The sequence below is a fragment of the Podarcis raffonei genome, chromosome 1 (assembly GCF_027172205.1).
Source record: "Podarcis raffonei isolate rPodRaf1 chromosome 1, rPodRaf1.pri, whole genome shotgun sequence".
Lineage (NCBI taxonomy): Eukaryota > Metazoa > Chordata > Lepidosauria > Squamata > Lacertidae > Podarcis > Podarcis raffonei.
Genome location: NC_070602.1, coordinates 23,133,904 through 23,159,869, shown reverse-complemented (window position 1 = coordinate 23,159,869; position 25,966 = coordinate 23,133,904). Strand labels below are relative to the sequence as shown.

The window sequence follows — 25,966 nt, the reverse complement described above, 5'->3', positions numbered from 1 at the left end:
ACTCTCAAGTAGAACCCTGGCAGAGGCACATGCCCGACTGGCATGTTCTCTCCCTCCTGGTCTTTCATTTGGGAGCTTCAAAAGCTTTTTTCAGCCCAAACATCACAGCTACCGATGCCAATAGACACCAGCACACTTAGGGATCCGCAGAGTGTTCGCAGTTTGCGTAACAGACCTCAGCAACTCAGCATTTTGGCTAATCTACGTTTATTTATATATAAACACACACGGAGCACTGCAACATGGCTCCCTCTCTCTAGCATCAGACAGCAAAGAGAAAAAGAACAAAGGACAATAGTCCCACTTCACAGAACACAGTAACACAAACATCCTGTCTCCGTCACTTCCTACACTGTGGAGTGAAAACATACACTGTCATGTGATAGATAACAATCCCATGACTGCTATCATGGAGCAGGAATTCTAACAGCCAGAGGGGAGTCCACCTGTGTCCCCTACAGTGCTCTGATGGCATCACCAAACAGAAAGGGGGTCACAGGTTAACACTCAATAAATCCTAGAAGTTCTAAAATCTTAAAAGCAGCTCCCCCCAATTAGGTAAATCAATAAAAATACTTAACTAACCGAGGTTCTGCCCCCCCCAACATAAAGCCTTTCCCCTCCCAACATAAATCCTAGCTATGCCCATGGATAAGGTGTTTCTTAATTTCAGGCTCTTTAGCATCTAATAGAACAGTATGATCATAGAGTTGGAAGAAACCCCATGAGTCATCTAGGTGAGCCCCCTGCAATGCCAAATCTCTAAAGCATCCATGATAGATGCCCAGCCAACAATTTGTATCATGTAGCCATTAAACAAGTTCAGTCCACATTGGGGTCCTTTTTGATGAGCAGGTTTCCTCCCATATGTTTGTACTTTCTAAGTTTTTGCGTTCCTCATGTTGTATAAGAACTGTTTTAAAATAATAAATATTGAATTGTTTTATCCCTATGTTAAGGTTGACTAATGAATTGTGTTGTGCAATTTTCTGTTCTTACAGTTTTTTTAAAAAACACTCTAAGCTGCCAAAAAAAGAGATAAGTTTCCTGTAGAACAGTGGTTCCCAAACCTCTTTTCCTATGGACAACTTGAAAATTACTGAGGGACTTGGCAGAGCATTTGATTATTTTCCTGCCCGTTGTCCTAGATGCTGCATGATTTTTAATGTATTTTATTATATCTTTCATTTATTATATGTTATACTTGATTCCACGCCATTGTAATTGTAACACAATAAAGTGCAATGTAAGACACAAAAGAGGCAATAGAAATACAATTAAAAATCAACATGAATATTTAATGCATCTTCAACCACAAATCCGTAGATACCTGGGGACCACCGGAAAGAAGCTCATGGACCACTGGTGGTCCTTGGACCACAAGTGGAATGCTCTGCTGTAGAGTGAGGCCAAATTTAAATGCTCTTTAAATGTTATTCTGGAGAAAGTAACTTCAAATGTCACATTTTAAAGAGGGTTTTTGCTATGGAAGGCACTTTTGAGATTTAAATTCCTTTTTAGTTAAAATTTTAATTCCATGAGAGGGTCTAATGGCTAACTAAAGTCCACTGGAGCTTACACCAGATGATGAGGTGGACTCTACTACCAGAGATTTATACCACAATAAATCTGTAACTGACACTGCAAGACTCTTGTGTATGTGTTTTTGTTTGCTGTAAAAAGAAGATTAACACAGCTACCCCTCTAGAATATCCTACAAAAAGATTGCTAAAGATACAGATTATCATAGGCATAAATATATAACTGTTTATCTGGAGTCTTGCACTGACAAGATAATGAAAAATACCAGGTGTTGTTAAGAAGGATTAGCATTTGCTAGAAATGTATAACTATGTGTTGAATATTTACCTCATTACTTTTAAAAGAACACCAGTGAATCTTTCATGCTTTAAACCTCTGTTTCTCCCTCGGAAATTATCTTTCTTCCTAGCAATGTCTTCAGAAGAATTAAAATTAACCTTAGAGGTGAGGTAATTAGCATTTTGTTTTGACTGAAACTGAAGTTTGCAAAATGCTTGAAATGGTAACATTAGTATATAATTTGTTGTTATGTCTGAAGTAGCGAAGCCATAATGTAGCAAGGTAAATTTAAGTAAATAGATTTAGCCTAAGTTTGTTAGAAACAAAAAATAAAATGTAATTTCAGTAATATTTTAAAGCAATATTTTAAAACAAGTATCAATCGAACAGTTTTACTAAAGAAAGTAATAGGGACTCACTTGCCCAGGCGTATAACCAATACCTTGCAATTTAATCAGCTAAATTAAAAAGGTCCAAATAAAATATTTCTAAGGTGACAATTTAAGGTGAATAAATGATAAAACTGATATTTCTCAACCTAGTGATGAAATCACTGCTTTAAATATTACTGGGTGTTCTCTTTGTTTCTTTAAGTACTTTTAAATATATTGCCATTTCCCAAAGACAAAAAATACAAAATCCATATGCATTCCCTGGTGTAATTTGCAACAAAGTTGTATGTAAGAGTAAAAATACAGTGGTACCTTGGTTTACGAACTTAATTCCATTCTTAAACCAAAGCGTTCTTAAACCAAGGTGTGCTTTCCCATAGCAGCGGGGGACTCAATTTACAAATGGAACACACTCGACAGGAAGCGGAACATGTTCTGCTTCCAAGGCAAAGTTCACAAACCAAAACACCTACTTCCAGGTTTGCAGCGTTCTTAATCCAAGTTGTTCATAAACTGTTCTTAAACCAAGGTGCCACTGTATATAATTAGAACAGATGACATCCAATTGTGTCACCCCTCTTCTGCAATTGGAAATCTGCTGCAGCAGGGAGGAGAGGAAGGGGAAGTCCCATCTCCTTCATTTATTTGACATTGGTTACCCCCCCCCCAAATGTAATCACATTTTTCTGTTATTTCAGGATGAAAATATGGTTTTCATAGGCGGCTTGAAAACCCTTCTGCCACATGCTGTCAGGAGTCTAATTCGAACAAATAAACTCAGCATTAGCAATACTTCTGGAATGGCAGAAGGTAAAAAAAAACCATTCCTCATGTTGAATATAAGTGGAGATGTTAGTGATATTCTTTTATGATAGGCATTAGCTAATCTGTTTTTCAGCTGAGGGTCACATTCATCCTTGCTCACTTACTGCTCATAAAATGATCAAGCTGATGACTGAGGAGGGACCGATTTGTACCTCTCTGGGGGCAGGGGGGAGTTTGCTTGAGGGGCTGGACCATGGCCCTAACATGGGGATTAGCCACCCTATTTTAGGAGGAAATCAACAGGTATTAAAAAATGGCTTATAATGAAGAGGTTTTTACCTCCCAACATAACTCGGATTAAAACCCTTACGCAACAATTTGGTTCACTCAGTTTTATCACAAGAACATTGCTTTTTGTTCTCTCTTAGATCAAATTATTTCTTTATAATAATATTTCAGAATTAGCAATATTTCTTTTCTATATCTAAAGCATCATAAGTATTTTTGATAAATGGGTATGCACAGTTCCTACATACACTGTAAAGTCGTTTCATGAATACAAATATCAATTTAGTGCAATATTGTGAAGGTACATCTCAGGTAAGTTTCACTGTAATCAACAATAACATATTGGAATATACATTTGATTTATAATAATAAAAAAGAGTATACATTTAATATTTGTCTTTTCCCTGTTTTTTATTTTCATTTCATTTTTATTAAGTGAATCATGACAAGTGTAACGTTCAGTCAAAAGATGGTTTATATACACTGCATAATACTTAAAACCAGTTTGCTAAGGGTGCAGCTTTAGAATTTAGAGTACTACCTAACCACAATTACTTCTCAGTGTAGCCTTATTCTTTTTATTATTTATGCCACAATACTAACTTTTCACTTGCAAGCTTCACTGTTTGTGGCCTGAGGCTGTTTACAAAGTGTATAAAATAAAACTTGACTCATTGGCTTAATATAGCAAACCTACTAGTTGATGCTATTTAAAGTTGTTTGCTTTTTCAGGTTGTTTTGCCTTTTTGTCCTCAGTTTGAAAATTCATGAATAGGCTGGAGAATTTGTTGCAGGCCAAAAACATAGAACAACATATAGAAAAAGAATGTGACAAAATGTTGTATATTAAAACCAGTGAAGAAACTACATCTGAATCCATTTATTTCCCTGCCATAAAATAGCAGAAAACTGGTATTACAGCACAAATGTCAGTCCCTAGCCTCAAGTCTGGAGTCTTGATTCAGCTTAGCATATGTTTTGAATATACTATTCACAAGTTAGGTAAAGGTAAAGGTACCCCTGCCCGTACGGGCCAGTCGTGTCTGACTCTGGGGTTGCGCGCCCATCTCGCTTAAGAGGCCGGGGGCCAGCGCTTTCCGAAGACACTCCTGGGTCACGTGGCCAGCGTGACAAGCTGCATCTGGCGAGCCAGCACAGCACACAGAAACGCCGTTTACCTTCCCGCTAGTAAGCGGTCCCTATTTATCTACTTGCACCCGGGGGTGCTTTCGAACTGCTAGGTTGGCAGGCGCTGGGACCAAGCAACGGGAGCGCACCCCGCCGCGGGGATTTGAACCGCCGACCTGACGATCGGCAAGTCCTAGGCGCTGAGGTTTTACCCACAGCGCCACCCGCGTCCCATTCACAAGTTAAACATGGGTAATGTTGAAAACATCAACTGAAAATGGAATGCCTGAGAAATACTTTCAGAACACATTCTGATTGCGTATGTATAAGTTTAAATGTGAGCTTTGTATTGTTCGCAGGATTTAAACAGGCAAACGTTGTGATTCTTCACAAATCTCTTGCGGATGACTTTGAAAAATTTTGCCAAGCAAATGATGGGCCACTTCCACTGCTGTATAGAAGTAAACCAGGGGAATGGAAATGCCCGTCTCTGAGCAGTGATGCTGATATTAGGTATGCATAGATAAAAGTTCTGCCAGGTGGCATAAGATGATTGTGGTTTTTCTTTTCCTTGCATAATCAGGATTTTAATGCTGTCTCTTAATTTTTTCTGCTGTTTCTAATGTCCAAATCATTCTGTACCATGCTGGTAAATTTAGGTTGTCCACTGTCTTATCATAATTAGCGAATGCAAAATTAAGTCATGGAAAACAAAGATAATTCTCGAGTAAATTCAGTATTGTTGTTCCTTATGTGGAGCTGACCAAAGCCTTCGTATCAGAGTGCATTCCCTCCAAAGTTTGAAATATGTGCCTTGCATCCTGTATCCCCACCAGCACGCAGACCTGGGCATGGAGGACATGCAAGCCAGTTGCTGTGGCATCCTATAGCACCAATGCACTTTTTATCGCAGCCTCTTTAATATTATCAGAAACTGTTTTCACAGGGTTGCTAAGGCCACAATTTGTCCTCATATTTGTTTTCAATTACATATGCCAGATCTTTTTTTCAATTTACGTATGCCAGAACTTTATTACATTTGCATCTAGGAAAGACTCACAAAAACACCCACACACAAAACCAGTCTTATAATTACTCCAGAAAGACTGCTCTGGGGTGTGTTTGTGTGCGTGTGTGCATGAGATATAGAAGGCTATCACGCTATAATGCTATGGTTAAAACCTCATAAAATATGAATGCCATGGTGTTACAGTGCTACGGCTCTATTTCATTTTTAAAAAACAACAAAGAAAAGTGTAGTGATAATTGAGACCTTTATTTTTTAAAAAATAAATAGGAGTAATGAAATGGTACCCACCACAAGCGTTATAGTGAACATGTGCCTCCACCCACAGCAGCTGTCTAATGCCCATTGGTGTGGACAAAACATAGTGGAATGTACACACAGAAGAAGGGCACATTGAGTTCAGTGGGCCGTGCTCCAAGTAAGTAAAAGAGTGCAGCCTGAATCCAGTTACCCAGTTCAAATAATCACTTTCAGAAGGCTCTTGGGCAGGGGTCAGCAAACTTTTTCAGCAGGGGGCCAGTCCACTGTCCCACAGACCTTGTGGGGGGGCAGACTATATTTTGGGCGGGGAAATGAACGAATTCCTACCCCCCACAAATAACCCAGAGATGCATTTTAAATAAAAGCACACATTCTACTCATGTAAAAACACCAGGCAGGCCCCACAAATAACCCAGAGATGCATTTTAAATAAAAGGATACATTCTACTCGTATAAAAACACGCTGGTTCCCAGACCGTCCGCTGGCCAGATTTAGAAGGCAATTGGGCCAGATCTGGCCCCTGGGCCTTAGTTTGCCTACCCATGCTATTGGGGACAATATTTGTTTATTTTTGCAGAACTGACTGTCTGCAGTACAAGAAATATGAGAATGGGGCATGTACAGGCACTCTGACAAGTCTGAAGGAATTTTCTGAGCAGCTTAAAGACATGGTGACCTTCTACCTGGGCTGTAGCTTCACATTTGAAAAGGCACTCCAGGAAGTTGGCATTCCTGTAAGAAATGTCGAACAGAAATGTAATGTTAGCATGTACAAGGTAAGCAGAGATTATTTGGTGGCTTCTTATTTAGTGGTTTACATCAGCAAAACAAAACCTGCTGCAACAGCATCCCCCCCCCCAAAATATGAACCCACTCTACTATCCAGACAAAGAAGGGAGTCATTTCAGTATTTCTTTTTTATCTCTATGTTCTCAGCATTAGGACACCCTACAAATTCTGCAAGCTTATAAGGACATACTGGACTGTGAGGGTGGCTGGTTAAAAAGATTTTGCAAACATATAGACATGCATATCCAGGGAATCCCCCATATATGGGGGGGGGGGCATTAAGAAGCTCATTTTTGGGTGGTCCTGTTTTGCTTCCAACGTAGCTTTTCATGGAAATATCCTCAAATAGTTCTTGAAATGTATATTTTTAAAACTTTCCCAGACTGCTGTGCCTTGCTGGGATACAGAACATTTTCACTGTGACCTAGTAGCAACCATGAGACCTATTCCTAAAGACAAATTGGAAGCAGTTGTGCGAACAACCTATCTGATGAAAAGGGCGCATGGAGCACCAATTCACATTGGTAACTCTGGTCAGTGCATAAGGGAAAAAAATGTAATTAAAATATCTGTATTTGTGTGTGAAAGAGAGACAGAGACATATCATAGGCTGCAAATTTGTTTCTCTAGGGAAACGTACTTCCCATCCAGGCTTGGTTTTGGGATGACTTTATACACAAATACAGGAATAGCCTAAGCGAACTTCACATTGACACCTAATGTAAGACTTGGGCCCAATTTACACAATATATTTAAAGCTGTATAATCCACTTTAAACAGCCAAGGCTTCCCCCAAAGAATCACAGGAAGTGTGATTTGTTAAGGGTTCTGAGAGTTGTTAGGAGACCCCATTTTCCTCTCAGAGCTACAGTTTCCAGAGTTGTTTAACAGAATTCCCTGGGAATTCTGGGAATTGTAGCTCTGTAAGGGGAATGGGATCTTCCAACAACATTCAGCCAACCACACCTGTAACTCAGTGGGACCTACTTCTGAGTAGACATGTATAGGATTGCTTTGTTAATTGTTTTATAATAGTAGCACAATGTATTTGGGTTTTCCTTTAGCTTAAAACCATTCCTCCTCCAGCAATATTCATATGATTTTATCGTGTTTGGGATTACAGGTTTGTTAGGAATCCAAGACCTTTCCAATCCAGACTATGGCGATGCAGTACAGGCTCAGCCTGGGGATATTCCAGTCTTTTGGGCCTGTGGGGTTACAGGTGCAGAAGCTGTCAGCAATTGCAGTATGTATAAATAATGAATATTTTTAAGAATTTCTCCTATAGTATAGAAAATTACTACCTTTTCTACCAAATTTAAATAAATCTCAGCCAGAAAAACCTGACAGATTTGTTTCCAGTGTGGGTCCATATACTGTTCTACTAAACTTGGAAACTGCCTTTCAAAAAAAAAAAAGCTATCACCCTCTACCACAACTCCAACCTTGTCAGGATGCTGCCACAGACATAAAAAGAAAAGGCTATTGGCTACTGTCAAATTTTCTGCCAAATATTATGTTATTCATCTCACTGCCTTCTATTTAACATAAGTTGCATAACTTAGATTCATTTCATTGTAAACATCAAAACAATGCTTAAATGTCATTTACTAAGTACCGTATTTTTCGCTCTATAGGACGCACTTTTTCCCCTCCAAAAATGAAGGGGAAATGTGTGTGCGTCCTATGGAGCGAATGCAGGCTCCCTGGCTTCAGCGATAGCAAGGCAAAGCCTCCGAAGCCTGCGCTCCGGAGGCTTTGCGTTGCTTCCGCTGAAGCCAGGAGAGTCTTCTCTTTGAGGCTGGCGGTGGGGAAAGCAGCGCTTCCCCCATCGCCAGCCCCAGAGGATGGGGGGCAGCAGGAAGGCGCGCAACGCCTTCCCGCTACTCTCCAACCCGGCTTCGAGGCTGGCGGTGGGGAAAGCAGCGCTTCCCCCATCGCCAGCCCCAGAGGATGGGGGGCAGCAGGAAGGCGTGCGACGCCTTCCCGCTACTCTCCAACCCGGGTTTGAGGCTGGCGGTGGGGAAAGCAGCGCTTCCCCCATCGCCAGCCCCAGAGATTGGGGGGCAGCGGGAAGGCAGCGACGCCTTCCCGCTACTCTCCAACCCGGGTTTGAGGCTGGCGGTGGGGAAAGCAGCGCTTCCCCCATCGCCAGCCCCAGAGATTGGGGGGCAGCGGGAAGGCAGCGATGCCTTCCCGCTACTCTCCAACCCGGGTTGGAGGCTGGCGGTGGGGAAAGCAGCGCTTCCCCCATCGCCAGCCCCAGAGATTGGGGGGCAGCGGGAAGGCAGCGATGCCTTCCCGCTACTCTCCAACCCGGGTTGGAGGCTGGCGGTGGGGAAAGCAGCGCTTCCCCCATCGCCAGCCCCAGAGATTGGGGGGCAGCGGGAAGGCAGCGATGCCTTCCCGCTACTCTCCAACCCGGGTTTGAGGCTGGCGGTGGGGAAAGCAGCGCTTCCCCCATCGCCAGCCCCAGAGATTAGGGGGCAGCGGGAAGGCAGCGATGCCTTCCCGCTACTCTCCAACCCGGGTTTGAGGCTGGCGGTGGGGAAAGCAGGGCTTCCCCCATCGCCAGCCCCAGAGGATGGGGGGCAGCAGGAAGGCGCGCAACGCCTTCCCGCTACTCTCCAACCCGGCTTCGAGGCTGGCGGTGGGGAAAAAAGCGCTTCCCCCATCGCCAGCCCCAGAGATTGGGGGGCAGCGGGAAGGCGTGCGACGCCTTCCCGCTACTCTCCAACCCTCCTGTGGGCTTTTGGGGGAGATGGGGGAATTCCCCCACCTCCCGCAAAAGCAGGCAAAAGCCAGGCGCTCTTTAAAGGGGCTCCGTGGCTTCTGCTGGCTTTTCTAGGAGGTGGGGGAATTCCCCCACCTCCTAGAAAAGCCCGCAGGAGCCGCGCACCCTTTAAAGAGCGAGCGGCTCTTGGGGGCTTTTCCCCAAGGAGGGAGAAGGGACTGACTGGCCGAGTCAGTCCCTTCTCCCTCCTGCGGGCTTTTGCGGGAGATGGGGGAATTCCCCCACCTCCCGCAAAAGCAGGCAAAAGCCGTGCGCTCTTTAAAGGGGCTGCACGGCTTTGCTGGCTTTTCTAGGAATTCCCCCACCTCCTAGAAAAGCCCGCAGGAGCCGCACAGCCTTTAAAGAGCGAGCGGTTCTTGGGGGCTTTTCCCCAAGGAGGGAGAAGGGACTGACGGGCCGTTTCAGTCCCTTCTCCCTCCTGGTCGAAAAGCCCGCAGGAGTCACGCGGGGCTCCTGTGGGCTTTTGCGGGAGGTGGGGGAATTCTGCCACCTCCCGCAAAAGCAGGGAGAAGGTCTTGGAGTAGCGCACAGGCTGCGTGCAGCCTGTCCACTGCTCCCAGAGCTGGGGGGGGGGGGAATCATATTTTTTCCTTGATTTCCCCCCCTGAAAACTACGTGCGTCCTATGGTCCGGTGCGTCCAATCGTGCGAAAAATACGGTAATGCATTTTTTCATGAATATTCATTCATAATATTCACTTGAATTTTTTCCTTTCCTGACTGCAGACAAACAAGCAAAGTGCTGCAAATTCCGCTTCAATTTCAATTTCCAATGAACATCCGTACTTTCCAAAGACTTCCAAAATTGTTTCTCAGCTCCTGTACAGGGACCATACTTAAATGTGGGGTCTGTCTCCAGACTGGAGGTACAGCCAGACAACTCTGCCTTTCAGGTTAAAATAGGGTACCCCCCAGAGTTGAGCAGTTCAAGCCTCTGCTTGCAATGCTACTGCTGCTCTTGTTTATTTTTATAGGGTTGCCATGTTCGGAAGGGCACGAACCCAGACACCCCTCCCATCAGGACACCCACCACCCCCCTCATCTCTGTCATTTGCCCCCACCTGCCGCTAACCCCTTCCTCCCCCACCTGCTCTCCCCCTCCTTTCCTCCCCTCTCTTAGGGTTGCTTCACACGGAGGCTCCCACTTGCTGGTGCCGGGGGTGACTCTGGGCCGCTGAGCGGATTCTGCTATGGGCTCCGCCTCTCCCTTTCAGGCCTTTGGCGTCCAAGTGGCCACCGGCAAGGTCTTATCCATGATCAGGCCTGGGCAGGGAGGCTCGTCGCTCTGGGCCTCTCTGGTCCTGCCTGGGCCTTCCCCTTTGACATGGTTAAACAGTGGTACCCAACATATTTTTATTGCTGCATGGGTGAGTACAAAGAAGAGAGTTTTAGTGCTTAAAAGAGATCTGTCCTCCCACAAGATTGCCTATTTGTCTTTTTCAGAGTCTCCGCTTGCTTTTACCCATGCTCCTGGTTGCATGTTTATTACTGACCTGAAAGTTGAGGATGCCGCAGCGGGTGATGGTAAAGATGTCCCTGAAGTCTATCGTATTTGTCAGAATCCTTTGCATTACAGCATCACGTCAGCAGCAGCTGTGCGAAAAATCAGGTGTCTGGAAGACATGGTAGGAGTAGACCCAGGTAGACGCATTCTTATTGAAAAACTTTATTGTAAAGATTTGCCTGCAGCACATTTGCCTGCATCAACTCTTGTCAAAGGGAAGATCGAGATTGAGACACTAAAGGGGCGCTCTGTTCCTGATAATATGCATATGCCCATTTCTGTGTCATGAGCCCCATAGAGATATCATGGAGGGTAATGGAAGGGGTGTGAGGAGGAAGCAGGGCTGGGAAGGACAGGGAGTTAGAACCAGAGGGCCCAAGAGAGGGCTTGATTGAGATGAGAGAGATGAAATCAATAAACGTCTAAGCTGGAAGAGGGGGCCAGTGATCAAGAGAGTCAGGAGCTGGATCCTGGGGAAGCTTCAAGCGGGTTCCACTCCATGCCTCATAAAGGGCCACCTCCACTGCCAACCCATATTGCCACTCCTGTCAGTAAGGAGTCTCCTCCAGGAAAGCTACTGGAGAGTAAGTTGGAGCCAGCACCTCCAGCATCAAGGATACAGAGACACCAGGCCCCACCCACTTGCAAAAGTGCCTGTTAGGTTGCCCAGAGCAAAGACGCCTGACATTATCCATGCTAAAGCTTGTGCTTGCCCCTCTCTTCAAAAGGAAGAGAAATGGGGCTGGATTGTTGGTTGGGTCATGAACACTTAGCCATGCAATTCACCTGCTGCCTCTTTAACCCTTGCCTTGCCTATGTGTCACTCATTTTCCATGCGTTGAAAAATTTAACAGAAGCAGAAGGAAGCCAGTGCTAATAACTCCTGCAAAAACTGAAGCATTCAATATATACCTATTCTTATTCTTGTTCTTATCAGTAATTCATATGCTGCCCATCAGAGTGGGTTGCCCCAGCCACTTTGGGCAGCTTCCAACAAATTAAACACATTAAGCACAGGGAAACATCAAACATTGAAAACTTCCTTATACAGAGCTGCCTTCAAACGTCTTCTAAAAGTCAGATAGTTGTTTATTTCCTTCTGACATCTGATGGGAAGGCATTCCACAGGGCACGGTTAACCTCTGTATTGCATCATGGGCAAGGACAAAGAGCTGCAAAGCAGCACTGGGTTTCTAATTCTGGTGCCTTGGTTCTGTGAGATTGTTGTTGTTTAGTCGTTTAGTCATGTCCGACTCTTCGTGACCCCATGGACCAGTGCACGCCAGGCACTCCTGTCTTCCACTGCCCCCCGCAGTTTGGTCAAACTCATGTTTGTAGCTTCGAGAACACTGTCCAACCATCTCGTCCTCTGTCGTTCCCTTCTCCTTGTGCCCTCCATCTTTCCCAACATCAGGGTCTTTTCCAGAGAGTCTTCTCTTCTCGTGAGGTGGCCAAAGTATTGGAGCCTCAGCTTCAGGATCTGTCCTTCCAGTGAGCACTCAGGGCTGATTTCCTTAGGAATGGATAGGTTTGATCTTCTTGCAGTCCACGGGACTCTCAAGAGTCTCCTCCAGCACCATAATTGAAAAGCATCGATTCTTCAGCGATCAGCTTTCTTTATGGTCCAGCTCTCACCTCCATACATCACTACTGGGAAAACCATGGCTCTAACTGTACAGACCTTTGTTGGCAAGGTGATGTCTCTGCTTTTTAAGATGCTGTCTAGGTTTGTCATTGCTTTTCTCCCAAGAAGCAGATGTCTTTTAATTTTGTGACTGCTGTCACCATCTGCAGTGATCATGGAGCCCAAGAAAGTAAAAACTCTCACTGCCTCCATTTCTTCCCCTTCTATTCTGTGAGATATTGCAGTGGATATTGTGAAAACCTGTTGTGGATCAGCATTGCGCTCAGATTAGTCCTTGCTTGAAATGTGCGGGTGAATTCTGCGATAGTTATCTAAATGTTAATATGTTACTAGCAAGGCTCAGGGATGATTTCACTCGAAAAGTTGTTTCATCTGCCTTTAGGGGACAGAGGTGTGACTCATCTGCTTACTCAAGATGAACTCCTGAAGGCATGTCTGTCCATTTCCCATGCCCAGTCTGTGCTGATTACTACTGGATTCCCTACCCACTTCAAGTATGAGCCACCTGAAGAGAACGATGGGCCTCCAGGGGCTATTGCAATGGCAGCTATGTTGAAGGCCTTGGGGAAGAATGTAGCTATTGTAACTGATCAAAGAGCTCTGAATCTGAATGAAAAGATCATCAAGGAAGCCGTTGAACAAGGTACGGCATGGCCATTGTAAACATAACTTGATTATGTGTTGCTTGCTTTAAAAACAAGAGTTTTCAGTGGAGCTAAGAGGAAGATAAGTAAATATCTTGACTTTTTTTAAAAAAATGACCACATTCTCAACTTCCAGGAAGATATAGGGAAGACCCAGCCTGGACCCAGGTCATATACAGTCATGGGGAAAAGAAAGTGCACCATGTATCGCCATGGCCAGATCAGACATAAGTATTATGTTTATCGTGGGGATGGTACCAGAACTGACATCCCCATGATTCTCCCTCCTCTGAAAAGTTAGGGCAGCCCTTGGTCCATGTCTTCATAGCACATTCCCCACATGTGGATAAGATGGTGTATATAGTGTTAATTAAATCCCTGACCATTGGCCTAGTTGACTGGATCTGGTGGGAATTGGACAGCAGAAACGCCTGGATTCTTCAACCCTGAGTTGAATGGGTTTTTTGCAATACCAAAATACAGTGGTACCTCGAGTTAAGAACTTTATTTGTTCCGGAGGTCCCTTCTTAACCTGAAACTGTTCTTTACCTGAAGCACCACTTTAGCTAATGGGGCCTCCCGCTGCCACCGTGCCGCCAGAGCACGATTTCTGTTCTCATCCTGAAGCAAAGTTCTTAACCCGAGGTAATATTTCTGGGTTTAGTGGAGTCTGTAACCTGAAGCGTATGTAACCCGAGGTACCACTGTAAATCTATGGCTGGGTCTACATTCTATGTCTCTGGTTTTGCCTTCTTGCAGTAACACTCCACCTCCTCTTCCCAAGACCATTTATCTTTGTAAAAGTGATGGAAGGCCATATGAGTAAGGCATGAATGAGCTAGGTCCACGCTTCTCAAACCACTGAGCAGCTGATAAAATGTTATAATTGCAAGGAAATAATGCAATTATTGCATGAGCCTTGCTGTCTTTTTATCCTCCACTGAATATATTATGTTTCTGTTATATTCTAGGGATATTGGAGACACCGGTCCCTATAATTAGCTATCATAGTGATTCTGTGGATTCAGCTTTGCTGTTTTTGTGTGAAGATGGAAATCCAGAAAAGCCTAGGTATGTTCCTTAAAAAAGCAAAGGAGTAAGCAAACTGAGGAAGACACAACTGTTTATCTCATGGCAGTCTTTAAGCCCTTACTAGTAAAGAGTGAAGGGTGAGAATAAAGACCTGATGGGGGAAAGTGGAAGAAGCAGGTTGCCAGTGGAATTATAATAGCCAGTTTCGAATAGTACAGGGAGATATATGTGAATGGAGGGATTGCAGGAAGGTAGGGGCAAGAGATAGTGGCATTCGCCTGACATGGGGGCTGTACAAGAACGAAGAAAAGGAGCAGAAGTAAATTTGTTAGATCTGAATCGTGGAACTGCTCCTCATAATATAATTTCTCCCCCATTAACTAGATTTAATCACCTGATAGCAATTGAACGTACTGGGATGGCTGCTGATGGCAATTATTATAATGCAAGAAAAATTAATATTAAGCATTTAGTGGATCCAATTGATGAACTCTTTCTAGCTGCACAAAATATCCCAGGAATTACTACAACAGGTAAGTGTGGTGCCATTTTTGTTCAATAACCTAAAGGATGTACTATTATTATTACATGCTAGTGAAAACCATAAAGGTTGATGTCTGTTATTCCAGTTTGTTTGCTGTGTGAAACTTTGCAGAAGTAGAATGACCGATGGCGGTTAAAGACTGAATTTCAAGATGGATAAAGAGTTGGTCAGGAAATAGCTACTTTGGTCAGGAAATAGCTACTTTGAATTCAAGACCCAATGAGCTTCCTGTTGGACTTTACGGACCTCTGTCTATGATCACTGGGAAATCCTGGGGGAGGGGTGAAGTGATACAAGGCTGGAGATGGGCAAATATCCTAATCTTCAAAAGGAGTGAAAATGATGATCTGGGGGGTTGCAGATCTCTAGCACAGGTTAGAAAGGCAGTAATGTTGTTCTGTAAGATGAAAAGTCCTTTGATGATATTGAATGGTCATTTTATATCAAAAGCTTTTAATAATGGGATAACCTTTGGGAAATGGGTCCAAGCTGCATACTCAAAATGGGTTTAGTAAGCTTGCTCAAATCCTAAAGTGAAATAAAATGATTAATGGGCTTACATTACCTACTTTTAATTTGACAAAGTTGCATTGATTTGTTTTATACTCAAATATATTGATCTGGATTTTTATTTTTCCCCCAAAATGTACCTGATGTACTCTTGGTTGACCATTGCAGCCCCCAATAAATCATGGTCCATTTTGGAATCCATGTTGATTAAGACAGATGTTGACTTTCACTTTGATCAAATGAAATGTAGGTCTATATTGATTAACTGTTGAATCCTTAATTGGCTATTACTATATTGCCTCCTATTGCTAGAGAAGAAACATTACTTTAACATGACCATTTTAGAAAAAAAGAAGAAATGACATTTTAAATACTCTGTTAACAATTCTAAACGAAGAACTGTTCAGCAGATGAAGTGCATTGAGAAGCGTTGAGATGTCCTTTAGCAGGAAAATGATTAGAGCTGTTAACAAGAAAATGATAAAATTCAATGCCTGCATCCCTCCTCTCTGTGTAACGAACTTGACCACAATTCTAAACAATTAGTTTAGCAGCAAAAGTAGAATCTAGACTATATGCCAGGATGAGATGAACTTTATTACGGTCATAGATCAGGATTAAGAAAAGCATATAGATAAAATAGCAGTTGGGATTTTTGACCGATATTTGTTAGGGCAAATGAGGACAAGAAAACAGGCATAAAACATCTGAATAAAATACAAGATTAAATACAGATAATGGGTGGATAAAAAACTAATAATTAAAACAAATAAGAGCTAAAAACCAACAAAGACACGCAGTTAAAACAACTGTAAGAGCATAAGAACTAAAAGACTCGCAGATAAAACAACTATAAGAGGCTGCAGAGTAGAAGCCTCTTAAATAGAGGACACTCACAGCGTTAAAAACTGCTGTGCAAATATGGTTAAAACAGACAATTAAAACACTAAATTTAGAAACAATGTACAGCAATAAACTGTCTCAGGGAGTTGACTCAGAATCACCCATGGAACCGTGTTTGGGGCTTTTCATGCCGGACTATTTTGAGTTGGGCAATGGTCTGCACCTACAGATCTGTAGACAGAATCTGGCGACCATCCAGGTCATCTTCTGATCTTTGCCCAACAGCAAAAGGTCAAATTTTTGCTTTTGCGGGAGGTCGGCAAGCCTCACCAGTAGGGGATCCATGATCTTACTATGTGCCTCTTTATAAAAGGGACATCTAAAGAACAAGTGTTCTGGGCTTCCTATCTCTCCCAATGGACAGGTGCAAAGTCTCTGAGCATATGGGACCCTTCTAAAGGCTCCATCCAGGACCGGCGAGGGAAGACCGGCGAGTTTCTGGCGAGTGTAAAGGCCCTTCGTGCATCCCTAGATACGAGAAAGAAGAGATATGCTGCTGGTGCAGCTATATAACTCTCGATTTCTCCAATTCTATAGTTGGGCACCTTGCACAGTCCTGCTGTCTCTCGGTGTCTAATATTCTTTGCCTGACCGTAGCTTTTGCCTGGTCCAAACCCAGACTTAGAAGGGCTTGAGGGGCAAAACCCAATTTCCGGAGGGTGTTCAGGACTGCAGTCTGCCAGCCCGACTGGAATTGGTCACAGAGGATCAATGGGGCTATCCCTCGGGGGAGCAGGTTCAATGTCAGCCATTTGTAAATTGATGTTAGGCAGATGCTAGCCTCCACTCTCATCATCCCCGTTTCCAATTTAACCCATGTGTTTGATACACATCTGCGGACTTGGAGGAGAGCTCTAAGAAGTCTGGATTGAACTCTCTCAAGTGGGGAGAAAGCAGAGGAAGGCGGACCCAAAAAGGAACCATAGAGGAGTTGTGCCAAAGTTTTGGCCTTGTATAATTTTAGATCTTGGTCTTTTGAAGGTTGATTTTGAGACATTCAGAGTCGCAGTATGCTGTGAGCTTTCTTAGTGCTCTTTTGAGTCCAATGGGGGTTCTAGATAGAATTACCGCATCATCGGCATATAGCAGGACCGAAATATGCCGATTTACAAGCTTCGACAGGTGGAGTTCTGAGTCACTGAGTGCAGATACTAAGTTATTTAGATAGAAATTAAATAGTAGAGGGGCCAAAAGGCACCCTTGCCTGACTCCTTTGAAGGTTTTTATTGGGTCCGTTAGGTGTCCTAGGCGGCTGCACCTGACTCTAAGAGCCGTGTTTGCGTGCAGTGCCTGAATTAGGAGCAGGAGCCTTCTATCTATATTGGTACCCTGTAGTCTGTCCCAGAGTCTGGTTCTGGAGACTGTATCAAAGGCTGCTTTTAGGTCAACGAAGGCAACGTATAGTGAGGCCTGCCCTCCTGATTTGTATTTGTCGATGAGATGTTGTAGCGTTAGGCAGTGATCTATCGTGGACCTTCCGGGTCTGAAGCCTGCTTGTTCTATTGCCAGGATATCTTCATTCTCTAGCCATTCTGTAAACTTATTAAGGAGGTGCTTTGAGTAGAGTTTACTAATCACACTTAATAAGCTAATCGGCCTATAATTCGCTGGGTCCCCTCTGTTGCCCTTTTTATAGATTGGGACTATTATGGCTGTTCCCCATTCCCTTGGGATGCGGCCAGTGTCATCTATGTAAGTGAAGAGGTTGGCTAAGAAAGGTGCCCAACAATCCGCCTGTGCTTTTATCATTTCTGGTGTAATGCCGTCTGAGCCTGGGGCTTTGGCCGTTTTCAGTTGGTTTATATATGATTTCACTTCAGTTATTGAAACTGGAGGCCATTTAGCCAGTTGTTCTATATTATAATTCCGTAGCGGAGGTTCAGCATCCTCGTACAAAGATTGGAAGAATGAGACCCAAAGGCTAGGGAGAATTTGTGAGGTTAAGGGGGGAAATAGCTTTATGGGTGCCAGAAGCTACCAGTTTCCAGAATAGTGTCTGATCTTTTGCTTTTGCCGCACTAATTAATTCTAGCCAGCATTTTCTGATATAGGCATTCTTTTGGTGGAGTATTAGGTCTTTATACTCTTTTTTTAGGGCACAGACAGCAAGATAGGCTTGGTGTCTGACAGAATTTTTGGCTGTCAGGGCAGCTTTGTAAGCATTTTGCAGGGCTTTCTTTGCCTCAAAGCAGGTATAATCAAACCAGGGTTTATTTGATGTTATTGGTTTAGTTGGCCTTTTTTCTGTGGTATTAAAAAGATAGGGTTTCAATTGTTGGAGCAGGCTCTCATACTTGGAAACTGGATCCTCAGGCCTAGGATTATCCCCAAAGTCAGTTAAAATTGTACGGAGTTTTTCAGAGGTTAGAATTTTCTTCAGTTTGGAGTCAAGTGCAGGGGTCCATTTGACTTGGCAGCCAGGTTGCTCTAATGCGGTGATCTCTGCAGGGTATACTGTTCTCAGGAAGGGTGACTCGTTTAACGGAGACACCTGGAGGTGCAAAGGGAAATGGTCCCCCTCTATGAATGGGAGCACTTTTAAATTCACTATTTTTGTTAGCAATTCGCTGTCCGCCAACATATAATCAATTGTGCTGGATCTTACCCCAGACATGAATGTATATTCCCCGGGGATGTCGCCCCTGGTGCAACCATTTAGGATATGAAGACTTAGCTGCCTAGAGAATTTGAGGAGGCAGGCTCCAGCAAAATTTGAATGTTGATCCTTTGACTGCCGTGGTAGTTGTAAAACCTCCGGGCCCAAATCGTCAGGGTACCCTATTTTTTGCCTGTATTTGGTTTGTAAACTGGGGTCATCAGGACCTAACCTTGCGTTTAGGTCGCCCACCAGCAGGACCTTTGCTCCCGGATAATATATGCCAGGATTAACAATTTACCAATAATTTAAATTTTCCTTGATAATTTGATGTTAAATTAGTTTAAGCATTGCTGTGTTTTTAACTTTGTATTCATGGATTTCATGTAGTTGTTGTTCAATGCTTTTAGTTTTATAATAAAAGTTGTATGTTAAATAAGAACTGAACCACCTAGCTATTAAAAAACAACAACACACCCAACCCTCCACTAAAGTAACATTGTATGCTTCATTAACGGTTTATACTGTATTTATAAATAAGTATGATATTTCACCATACCTTGTCAATTTTAATTTAGGCATTGGAGATGGAGGAAATGAACTGGGAATGGGAAAAGTGAAAGAAGCTGTAAAGAAGTACATTAAAAATGGAGATGTTATAGCTTGTAATGTGGACGCTGATTTTACAGTTGTTGCAGGTAAGTGAAGGACAGGCCAAATGTATATATGAAATTGGAACACTTACATGGAACAGAGGACATTATTAAACAAATGCATCCGATCGGTGCAAGTCACTTGCACAGTGTGACTTACCTGCCTCACTCACCCTGCATGTGCCCGACAACACCCCCCACCCCACAATTTTCTGGCTGCTTCACTACTGGCATTTATTATTATTATTATTATTATTATTATTATTATTATTATTATTCCCATTGAGATGCCAAGATGAAATTTTGCAGGTAGCTTATTATTATTATTATCATCATCATCATCATCATCATCATCATCATCTCTTGATTCTTCCATAGAAGAGAGTTAGGCACCAAGACAATAATAATAATAATAATAATAATAACAACAACAACAACAACAACAACAACAACAACAACAACAACAACAAATAATTTTATTTATACCCCGCCCTCCCCAGCCAAGACCGGGCTCAGGGTGGCTTACACCAGGTATAAAAACAATTGATTAAAATACAACTTAAAAACAAGATTAAAATACAACATTAAAATGCAGCCTCATTTCAGTAGAAACTCAAATCAAAAACTTTTTTGGGGATGAAAAGGTCAAATCTTTACCAAGGCCAACTACCCAGACTGGTCCTACGTGGGCCAGAAAAAAGCTAGGGAAGTCCCCAAATAAGAGTTCCATCACAGAAGGAGAAAGGAAAAGGAAAGAGGGGGAGGGGATCAAGTTGATTCCAAGCCAAAGGCCAGGCGGAACAACCCTGTCTTACAGGCCCTGCGGAAAGAAATCAGATCCTGCAGATCTGATCAGGTATCATAAGGGGGAGTGTGAGACGTGGAGTGCTTAACTTATGCAAGAGTGATTTTTGCATTTTTGTACGTTTGCTTTGCTGTTGTTGCTGTTCAGTTTTAAATCAATTATTTGCATCCTATACATTGTGACCATTTGTGATGCTTATAGCTTTTAGCAGTAAAGATTCATTCATTCAGAATCTTCCATAGGCTTAGCAAACTTAGTAGACAGAGAAATATGCCATCCTCTCTTTGTGTCTTTGTTCCATCCTGTCTTCCTCAGCTCACATGGTGTTCTGCCCCCTTCCTCCCCCCCCCGATTTTCAAAGCTCTTGCAAAACACCATAATTTTCCTTCAGCCTGTATCACCCACACTGAAACCCCAAACCTTTTCTTTCCCTGCCCACTAGCGTACACAGGTGAAGGAGGAGCCCCTCCCTGCATGTCTGGCAGCCTTTGCCCTCCGATGATTTCCTTGATAGCCCCCTGCTAATGGCCTAATTTAGCGGCTATGCCAAGTTGGCCTGCTGTTAGCATAAGCTTAGCCCAGGGGTTTCAGCATTTGTCACAGTTTTAACCAAACCTTGATTAATTCTATCATCTACTAAATCCAGACATTATGGGGATCCACATGCCGCCCCCCCCGTACTCATAACAATATGTTAGTTCCATATCTAACCCAACCATGATTCACTGGCATGACCCAGTGGAATCCCACCATAGAGGAAGCCCACCAAAGGATTGTACACTGCCGTCTGCTTCTCCCTTTTAAATTTCCTTCTATCATGTAGGTGTCAATGGCATTCAATTCAGCTGGACACTGAGATCCAGCGCTGAAGGCCTTCTGGTGGTTCCCTCATTGCGAGAAGTGAGGTTACAGGGAACCAGACAGAGGGCCCTCTTGGTAGTGGCGCCTGCCCTGTGGAACTCCTTCCCATCAGATGTCAAGGAAATAAGCAGCTATCCTATTTTTAAAAGACATCTGAAGGGTGCCGAGGATGCTGTAAAAAAAGGGCTTTTAGAGAGGCAGCAGATTGTCCAGGTCATGGTCTGCTTTTTAAAACCAAATATGAGAAGTCCCTTTCATGGAAGAATGGCCAGTCCAGTCTGGAGAATATTGAAGTGACAGCACAGAAAGGAGAGGTGGAGGAGACTTTATTGCTCAAAGAAGCTATTGATGGTGTAGTGTGAGGCTTGGAAACTCTTCCTGGTTGTGCTTCCCAGCCTCTGTCTCCCCGGGCCAAAGAAATGATCTGCTTCCAAAACACAGCAGTTGACTCCACAGACCTGTTCTTAAACAACAGACAAGTCTTACTTAAGGAAAAATGTCTTTCTCAGGGAAATATCCTGTAATGGAAATAAAAGGATGCAACGAAAGCTTTTCATCTTGTGTTCGAAAGACTTCAAAGTCTGAGCCAGGAGTGCTGGCCTTAAACAGCTGCGTTGGAGACACCGCTTCAGATTTGACCTGCCTGTTTTTAAACTGTGTGTGGTTTTAAAATTGGCAAATAAAACTTTTATATCAGAAAAAAAGACATCTGAAGGCAGCCCTGTTTAGGGAAGTTTTTAATATTTAATGCTGTATTGTTTTTAACACTTGATTGGGAGCTGCCCAGAGTGGGTGGGGTATGAATATATTATTATTATTATTATTAAAAGGGATGACAATCCATAGCTTCATAGGTTGTCCGGTTGATACCTTGTTTGAACACCATACAGACATTCAAAACTTGTGCGTTCTATTTAATTTTTTTTTCCTTTTTAAGGGGTTTCCAACTGGGGAGGCTATGCTGTCGCTTGCGCCCTGTATATCCTCAACACCTGTGAAATACATGACCGCTATCTGAGGAAAGCTGTGGGATTTCCTAGGTCATCTGCCAAAATGAAATGGTCATCAGCACTTCCATCTGTGGCCAAGGTATTCTCTTTGAAGAAGATAGTCCAAAAAGATTGTATTAGGATATTGACCCTTTCACATCTAGGCCTCATTTTCTGATATGTAGAAGTCATCACTGTTGTAGCTATGGGAAAAGAGCTGTGCCCATTAAGTGCTTAAGGGACAAAGACATATTATAAGTCCCCCTCTTCCAGTGTGGCTAAATACCGTGCTGTTGTATGCAAAATTCTCCAGAAACTAATTTCAGAAACTTAGAATGTTGTTTTCTATTGCTAGTGTTCTGTATATACAATTACTAGTAATTTTATTATTATAGTATTTTGTTTTGTTTGGTGTTGTTTTATATATTTGTACAAAATTTCTTCTTTAAACACTAGTCATTGGCCAAAGAGATTGCTTTATTCTCTCTAAATAGCCTGATAGTAATATGAGACTAGAAACATTTTCATTTTTTGCTCCCAACAATGACTGCCTGGATTTAATAGCAATAAATAACATTGGTTGGTTCATTTTTAAAGGGTCTCTCAGCAGATAAGGTTGTAGGAAACCAAAGGCCATCTAATGTTCTTTGTCCTAAAGACAAACAGAACAACCTATTCATCATCCTTCAATCTACCTGTACAAGCTACAACCCTGTGTTCTCTTATAAGAGAGAAAGTACCTGAAGACCATATAGCAATACATGACTCAAGTGAAGCTGTACAGTAGAATAATAAGCAAAAGTAGAAGTCCACTAGTCCATTTGACCCAGGTGAAATATCCTTCTGTACTCCCAAATAAGGCAACTCCACAAACTCCAAGCTTAAGTGAAACCAACCCCAGGAAATGTAATGCAGAGTGACTTCATACATAGAACAATTCAACGTTTCTGAGGGACAACACTTTCCAACCTCAGAATTTAAATCTAACTATATCCTTCAAAGATTTGTCTACCTAAGCTGAGCCTCTCATGAACTTTTGCCCCTCAGTTTTCTGCTTCTAATAATTAAGAATCATACTCTGATTTCCAGCTGTTAATCCGAATTGCTCATTCACTCTGGAGAACATGCCAGCTCCTGAAATTCTATTACTATATAATTTTAAAAGCATAGTTTAGGTGTCATTTCTTTTGCACTGAGACCCAAGCCCCTGTCTGGGCAAATGGACAGAAGCAACTCCTTCACAGATCCCTTTAATGGGATACCCTAGAATCATAGAGTTGGAAGAGACCACAAGGGCCATCGAGTCCAACCCCCTGCCAAGCAGGAAACACCATCAGAGCACTCCTGACATATGGTTGTCAAGCCTTTGCTTAAAGACCTCCAAAGAAGGAGACTCCACCACACTCCTTGGCAGCAAATTCCACTGTCGAACAGCTCTTACTGTCAGAGAGCTGGAGGGGAAAGCAAGGAGAAGAGCTGGGTGTCAGGGGCTGGCGTGGGCTGTTTAAATCCCCTGGGAGTGGACCTGAGGGAAGCCTGATGGTTCCCTCAGGCATGCCCCCCGAGGAGTCCCGCCCTCTGTGCCAGCCTGCCATTGGCCAATTCGGCAGGCTGGTGTGGAGCTGGATTTCAAGCCGGGAGTGCATGCCGAAGCTCATGCTTCAGCAAGACTAGCCCTGGCGTCCCAGCCCTGCATCATTGGTGGGAAGGAGGCGCTGGCCCTCAGAAGCCAGCGTGGTATAGTGGTTAAGAGTGGTGGACTTGTAATCTGGTGAACCGGGTTCGCTTCCCCGCTCCTCCACATGCAGCTGCTGGGTGACCTTGGGCTAGTCACACTTCTCTGAAGTCTCTCAGCCTCACTCACCTCACAGAGTGTTTGTTGTGGGGGAGGAAGGGAAAGGAGATTGTTAGCTGCTTTGAGACTCCTTAAGGGGAGTGAAAGGCAGGATATCAAGCCCAAGAAGGTAAGCAATCTTCTCAAAGGAGTTTTTGAGAGGCTGGCTTACCATATTGACCTTTCCTTCTTTCCTTTCCTTTCCTTTCCTTTCCTTTCCTAACCTATCCTACATGTACTGAACTCTACATGTGATGATGTTCAGCATGACTGAATTCTCAAAGGTGTCAGTAGAAACTGATAGTCTTGCATAATCTCAAAAGACAGCAAACAGATCACTCCAGAGTTTTATCTCACAAGGTACGTTTCTTATCTATTGGCTGTGTGAGAAGTAGTTTTCAAAAAAGCAATGAGCGGAATATCTTGAATGGTTTAGCATGGTCTTGTTGAACAGTTTCTGAATAACAGCTGTACTGACAATATCTTTTTTGTGCAGGAAGAAAAGTTGCTGAACATATTACAGCGACTCGAAGTACGCAGTGGGAAAACTGCTAGTCTGGAAATGGAAGTAGATGGGCTGCCATTCTATGACATTCATTCAGCTATGCTTGAGAAGCTGCTGGAGGAAACTCTGAAGTAACTCAACCCAACAAAATGCTGATTTTTATTTTAGTTCTAATAGTGATATATAAATATTTTAATAAATAAAATAAATAAATAAAGATATATAGACTTTGCAAAAAGAAGAAGACGACTGATAAAACAGATGACCTTCTCGGGGTCCCTTCCAACTCTGTAATTCTGTGATTCTGTTCAGCTATCTATTTTTCTCTGCATTTCAGAGTGATAAAGCAAACACACTCGCCTCATTCAGACATAATGCTGAACACAGTTTAGCATTATGTCCAAACCCAAAAAAAACTGTGTTAAGTCAGAACTATGAAACTAGCCAACTTCAAATCTTAGTTTATTAAGCTGGTTTGTTTCAATAACACCTAGTTAAGGTTGACCATAGCTTAGGGTTCCAACATGATGCCAAAATGGAGGCGGAAGCTTCTGATCTCCTCTTCCTTGTAGCTGTGCTGGAGGCAAGGAATGGGGAAAACACAGGCTCAGTAGGGATGGAGGAGAAATTCAATTCAGTTCACAGTAAAACTCACTGAATTCACACTGTCCACAGCAGTACACAAATCAAAACACAGCCATCCTTCAAAATTTGCACTTCTCTGAATTTTGCAGTGCAGTTTCCCAGCCAAGTAATGTGTACAAAAATACATGTAATAGGGTGAAGTGTGGATAAAAATGCTTTCTGTATATTGGTGATAATAGCACAGAAAAATGGATTTTCATACGGAAAAGTGCATTTTATGATAAATTTGCACTAAAATGCTGGTGAATTTTCATGAGGACACTTAGAAAAAAAATCTCAAGCTGATACAGAAATGTGGAGAGCTGAGTTTAAGATTGGGAAAATGAGACAGCGTTTAAACATCAGAATTTGTGGAAATGTTTCTTAATGGTCTGTATCTATGGATATTGGGCAGTCTAGGTTTCCATGTCAGCAGCTGACAGTAAGCATGAGTTTTATATGCCCCTGCTCAGCTCTGTTGCATTCAGAACCAGTTCCTGGTTTGTTTATCCTTGTGGAATGTTTAGTCTAGTAGAAATATTACTGCCATCTTCAACAGATGTTTGCCCTGACCCATAATTTTTTCTGAGTGACGATACGGTCATTACATTAAAAGTTACTTCATTTGCCTTAATGGTTGCTACAAGTCAGACATTTATTTTTTAAAAGATGAATGTGATCTCTTACCATGAATTTACAATAAATTAATCTTACAATGAATTATTGCCACAGTGTTTGTTTTTTCCAACACAATCTTGTTTATGTTGTTACAATCTTTTCCTTAATATAAATGCGAACAGGCCGTTCACAATGACAGTGAATTTCTATGCAGATGGGGAAATATTTTTACCAAGACACCCCCAAGGCTGCTATTGTTTCTCATTGTGTCTATACTTTGAAGTGTCACACCCTTGGCCCATTAGAGAAGCAGCCAATGTGTCCCTATGTCTATTTGAGGTGTTCCTGATATTTCCTTAAAGATAATTATTATTATTGTAATAATATTGGGAAGAGGAAAGGGTATTCCTGAGCATTAGGAATGCACTTCGGTA

The 25,966-nt window shown here is 42.8% G+C and overlaps 1 protein-coding gene across 4 annotated transcripts in view; it reads left to right on the top strand.

The window, feature by feature from the left end:
• DGLUCY (D-glutamate cyclase) overlaps positions 1–25,634 on the top strand; it is a 39,961-nt gene extending 14,327 nt beyond the window's left edge. Inside the window, exons 1-14 of one of the 4 annotated variants that reach the window (XR_008328943.1) lie at positions 1,930–1,986; positions 2,912–3,023; positions 4,754–4,907; positions 6,261–6,459; positions 6,855–7,005; positions 7,596–7,718; positions 10,709–10,906; positions 12,797–13,057; positions 14,030–14,129; positions 14,475–14,623; positions 19,222–19,341; positions 21,900–22,051; positions 24,051–24,145; positions 24,282–24,381. Coding sequence is in view for 3 of the 4 variants with exons in the window: in XM_053377022.1 (XP_053232997.1) it covers positions 1,954–1,986; positions 2,912–3,023; positions 4,754–4,907; positions 6,261–6,459; positions 6,855–7,005; positions 7,596–7,718; positions 10,709–10,906; positions 12,797–13,057; positions 14,030–14,129; positions 14,475–14,623; positions 19,222–19,341; positions 21,900–22,051; positions 24,282–24,425 (1,896 nt within the window). In the remaining variant the exon portion in view is untranslated. Of the gene's footprint in view, positions 1–1,929; positions 1,987–2,911; positions 3,024–4,753; positions 4,908–6,260; positions 6,460–6,854; positions 7,006–7,595; positions 7,719–10,708; positions 10,907–12,796; positions 13,058–14,029; positions 14,130–14,474; positions 14,624–19,221; positions 19,342–21,899; positions 22,052–24,050; positions 24,146–24,281 lie in introns of those variants that run through there. The other 3 variants (XM_053377022.1, XM_053377030.1, XM_053377038.1) reach the window with 3 other exon arrangements.
• The last annotated feature ends 332 nt before the right edge of the window (positions 25,635–25,966 follow it).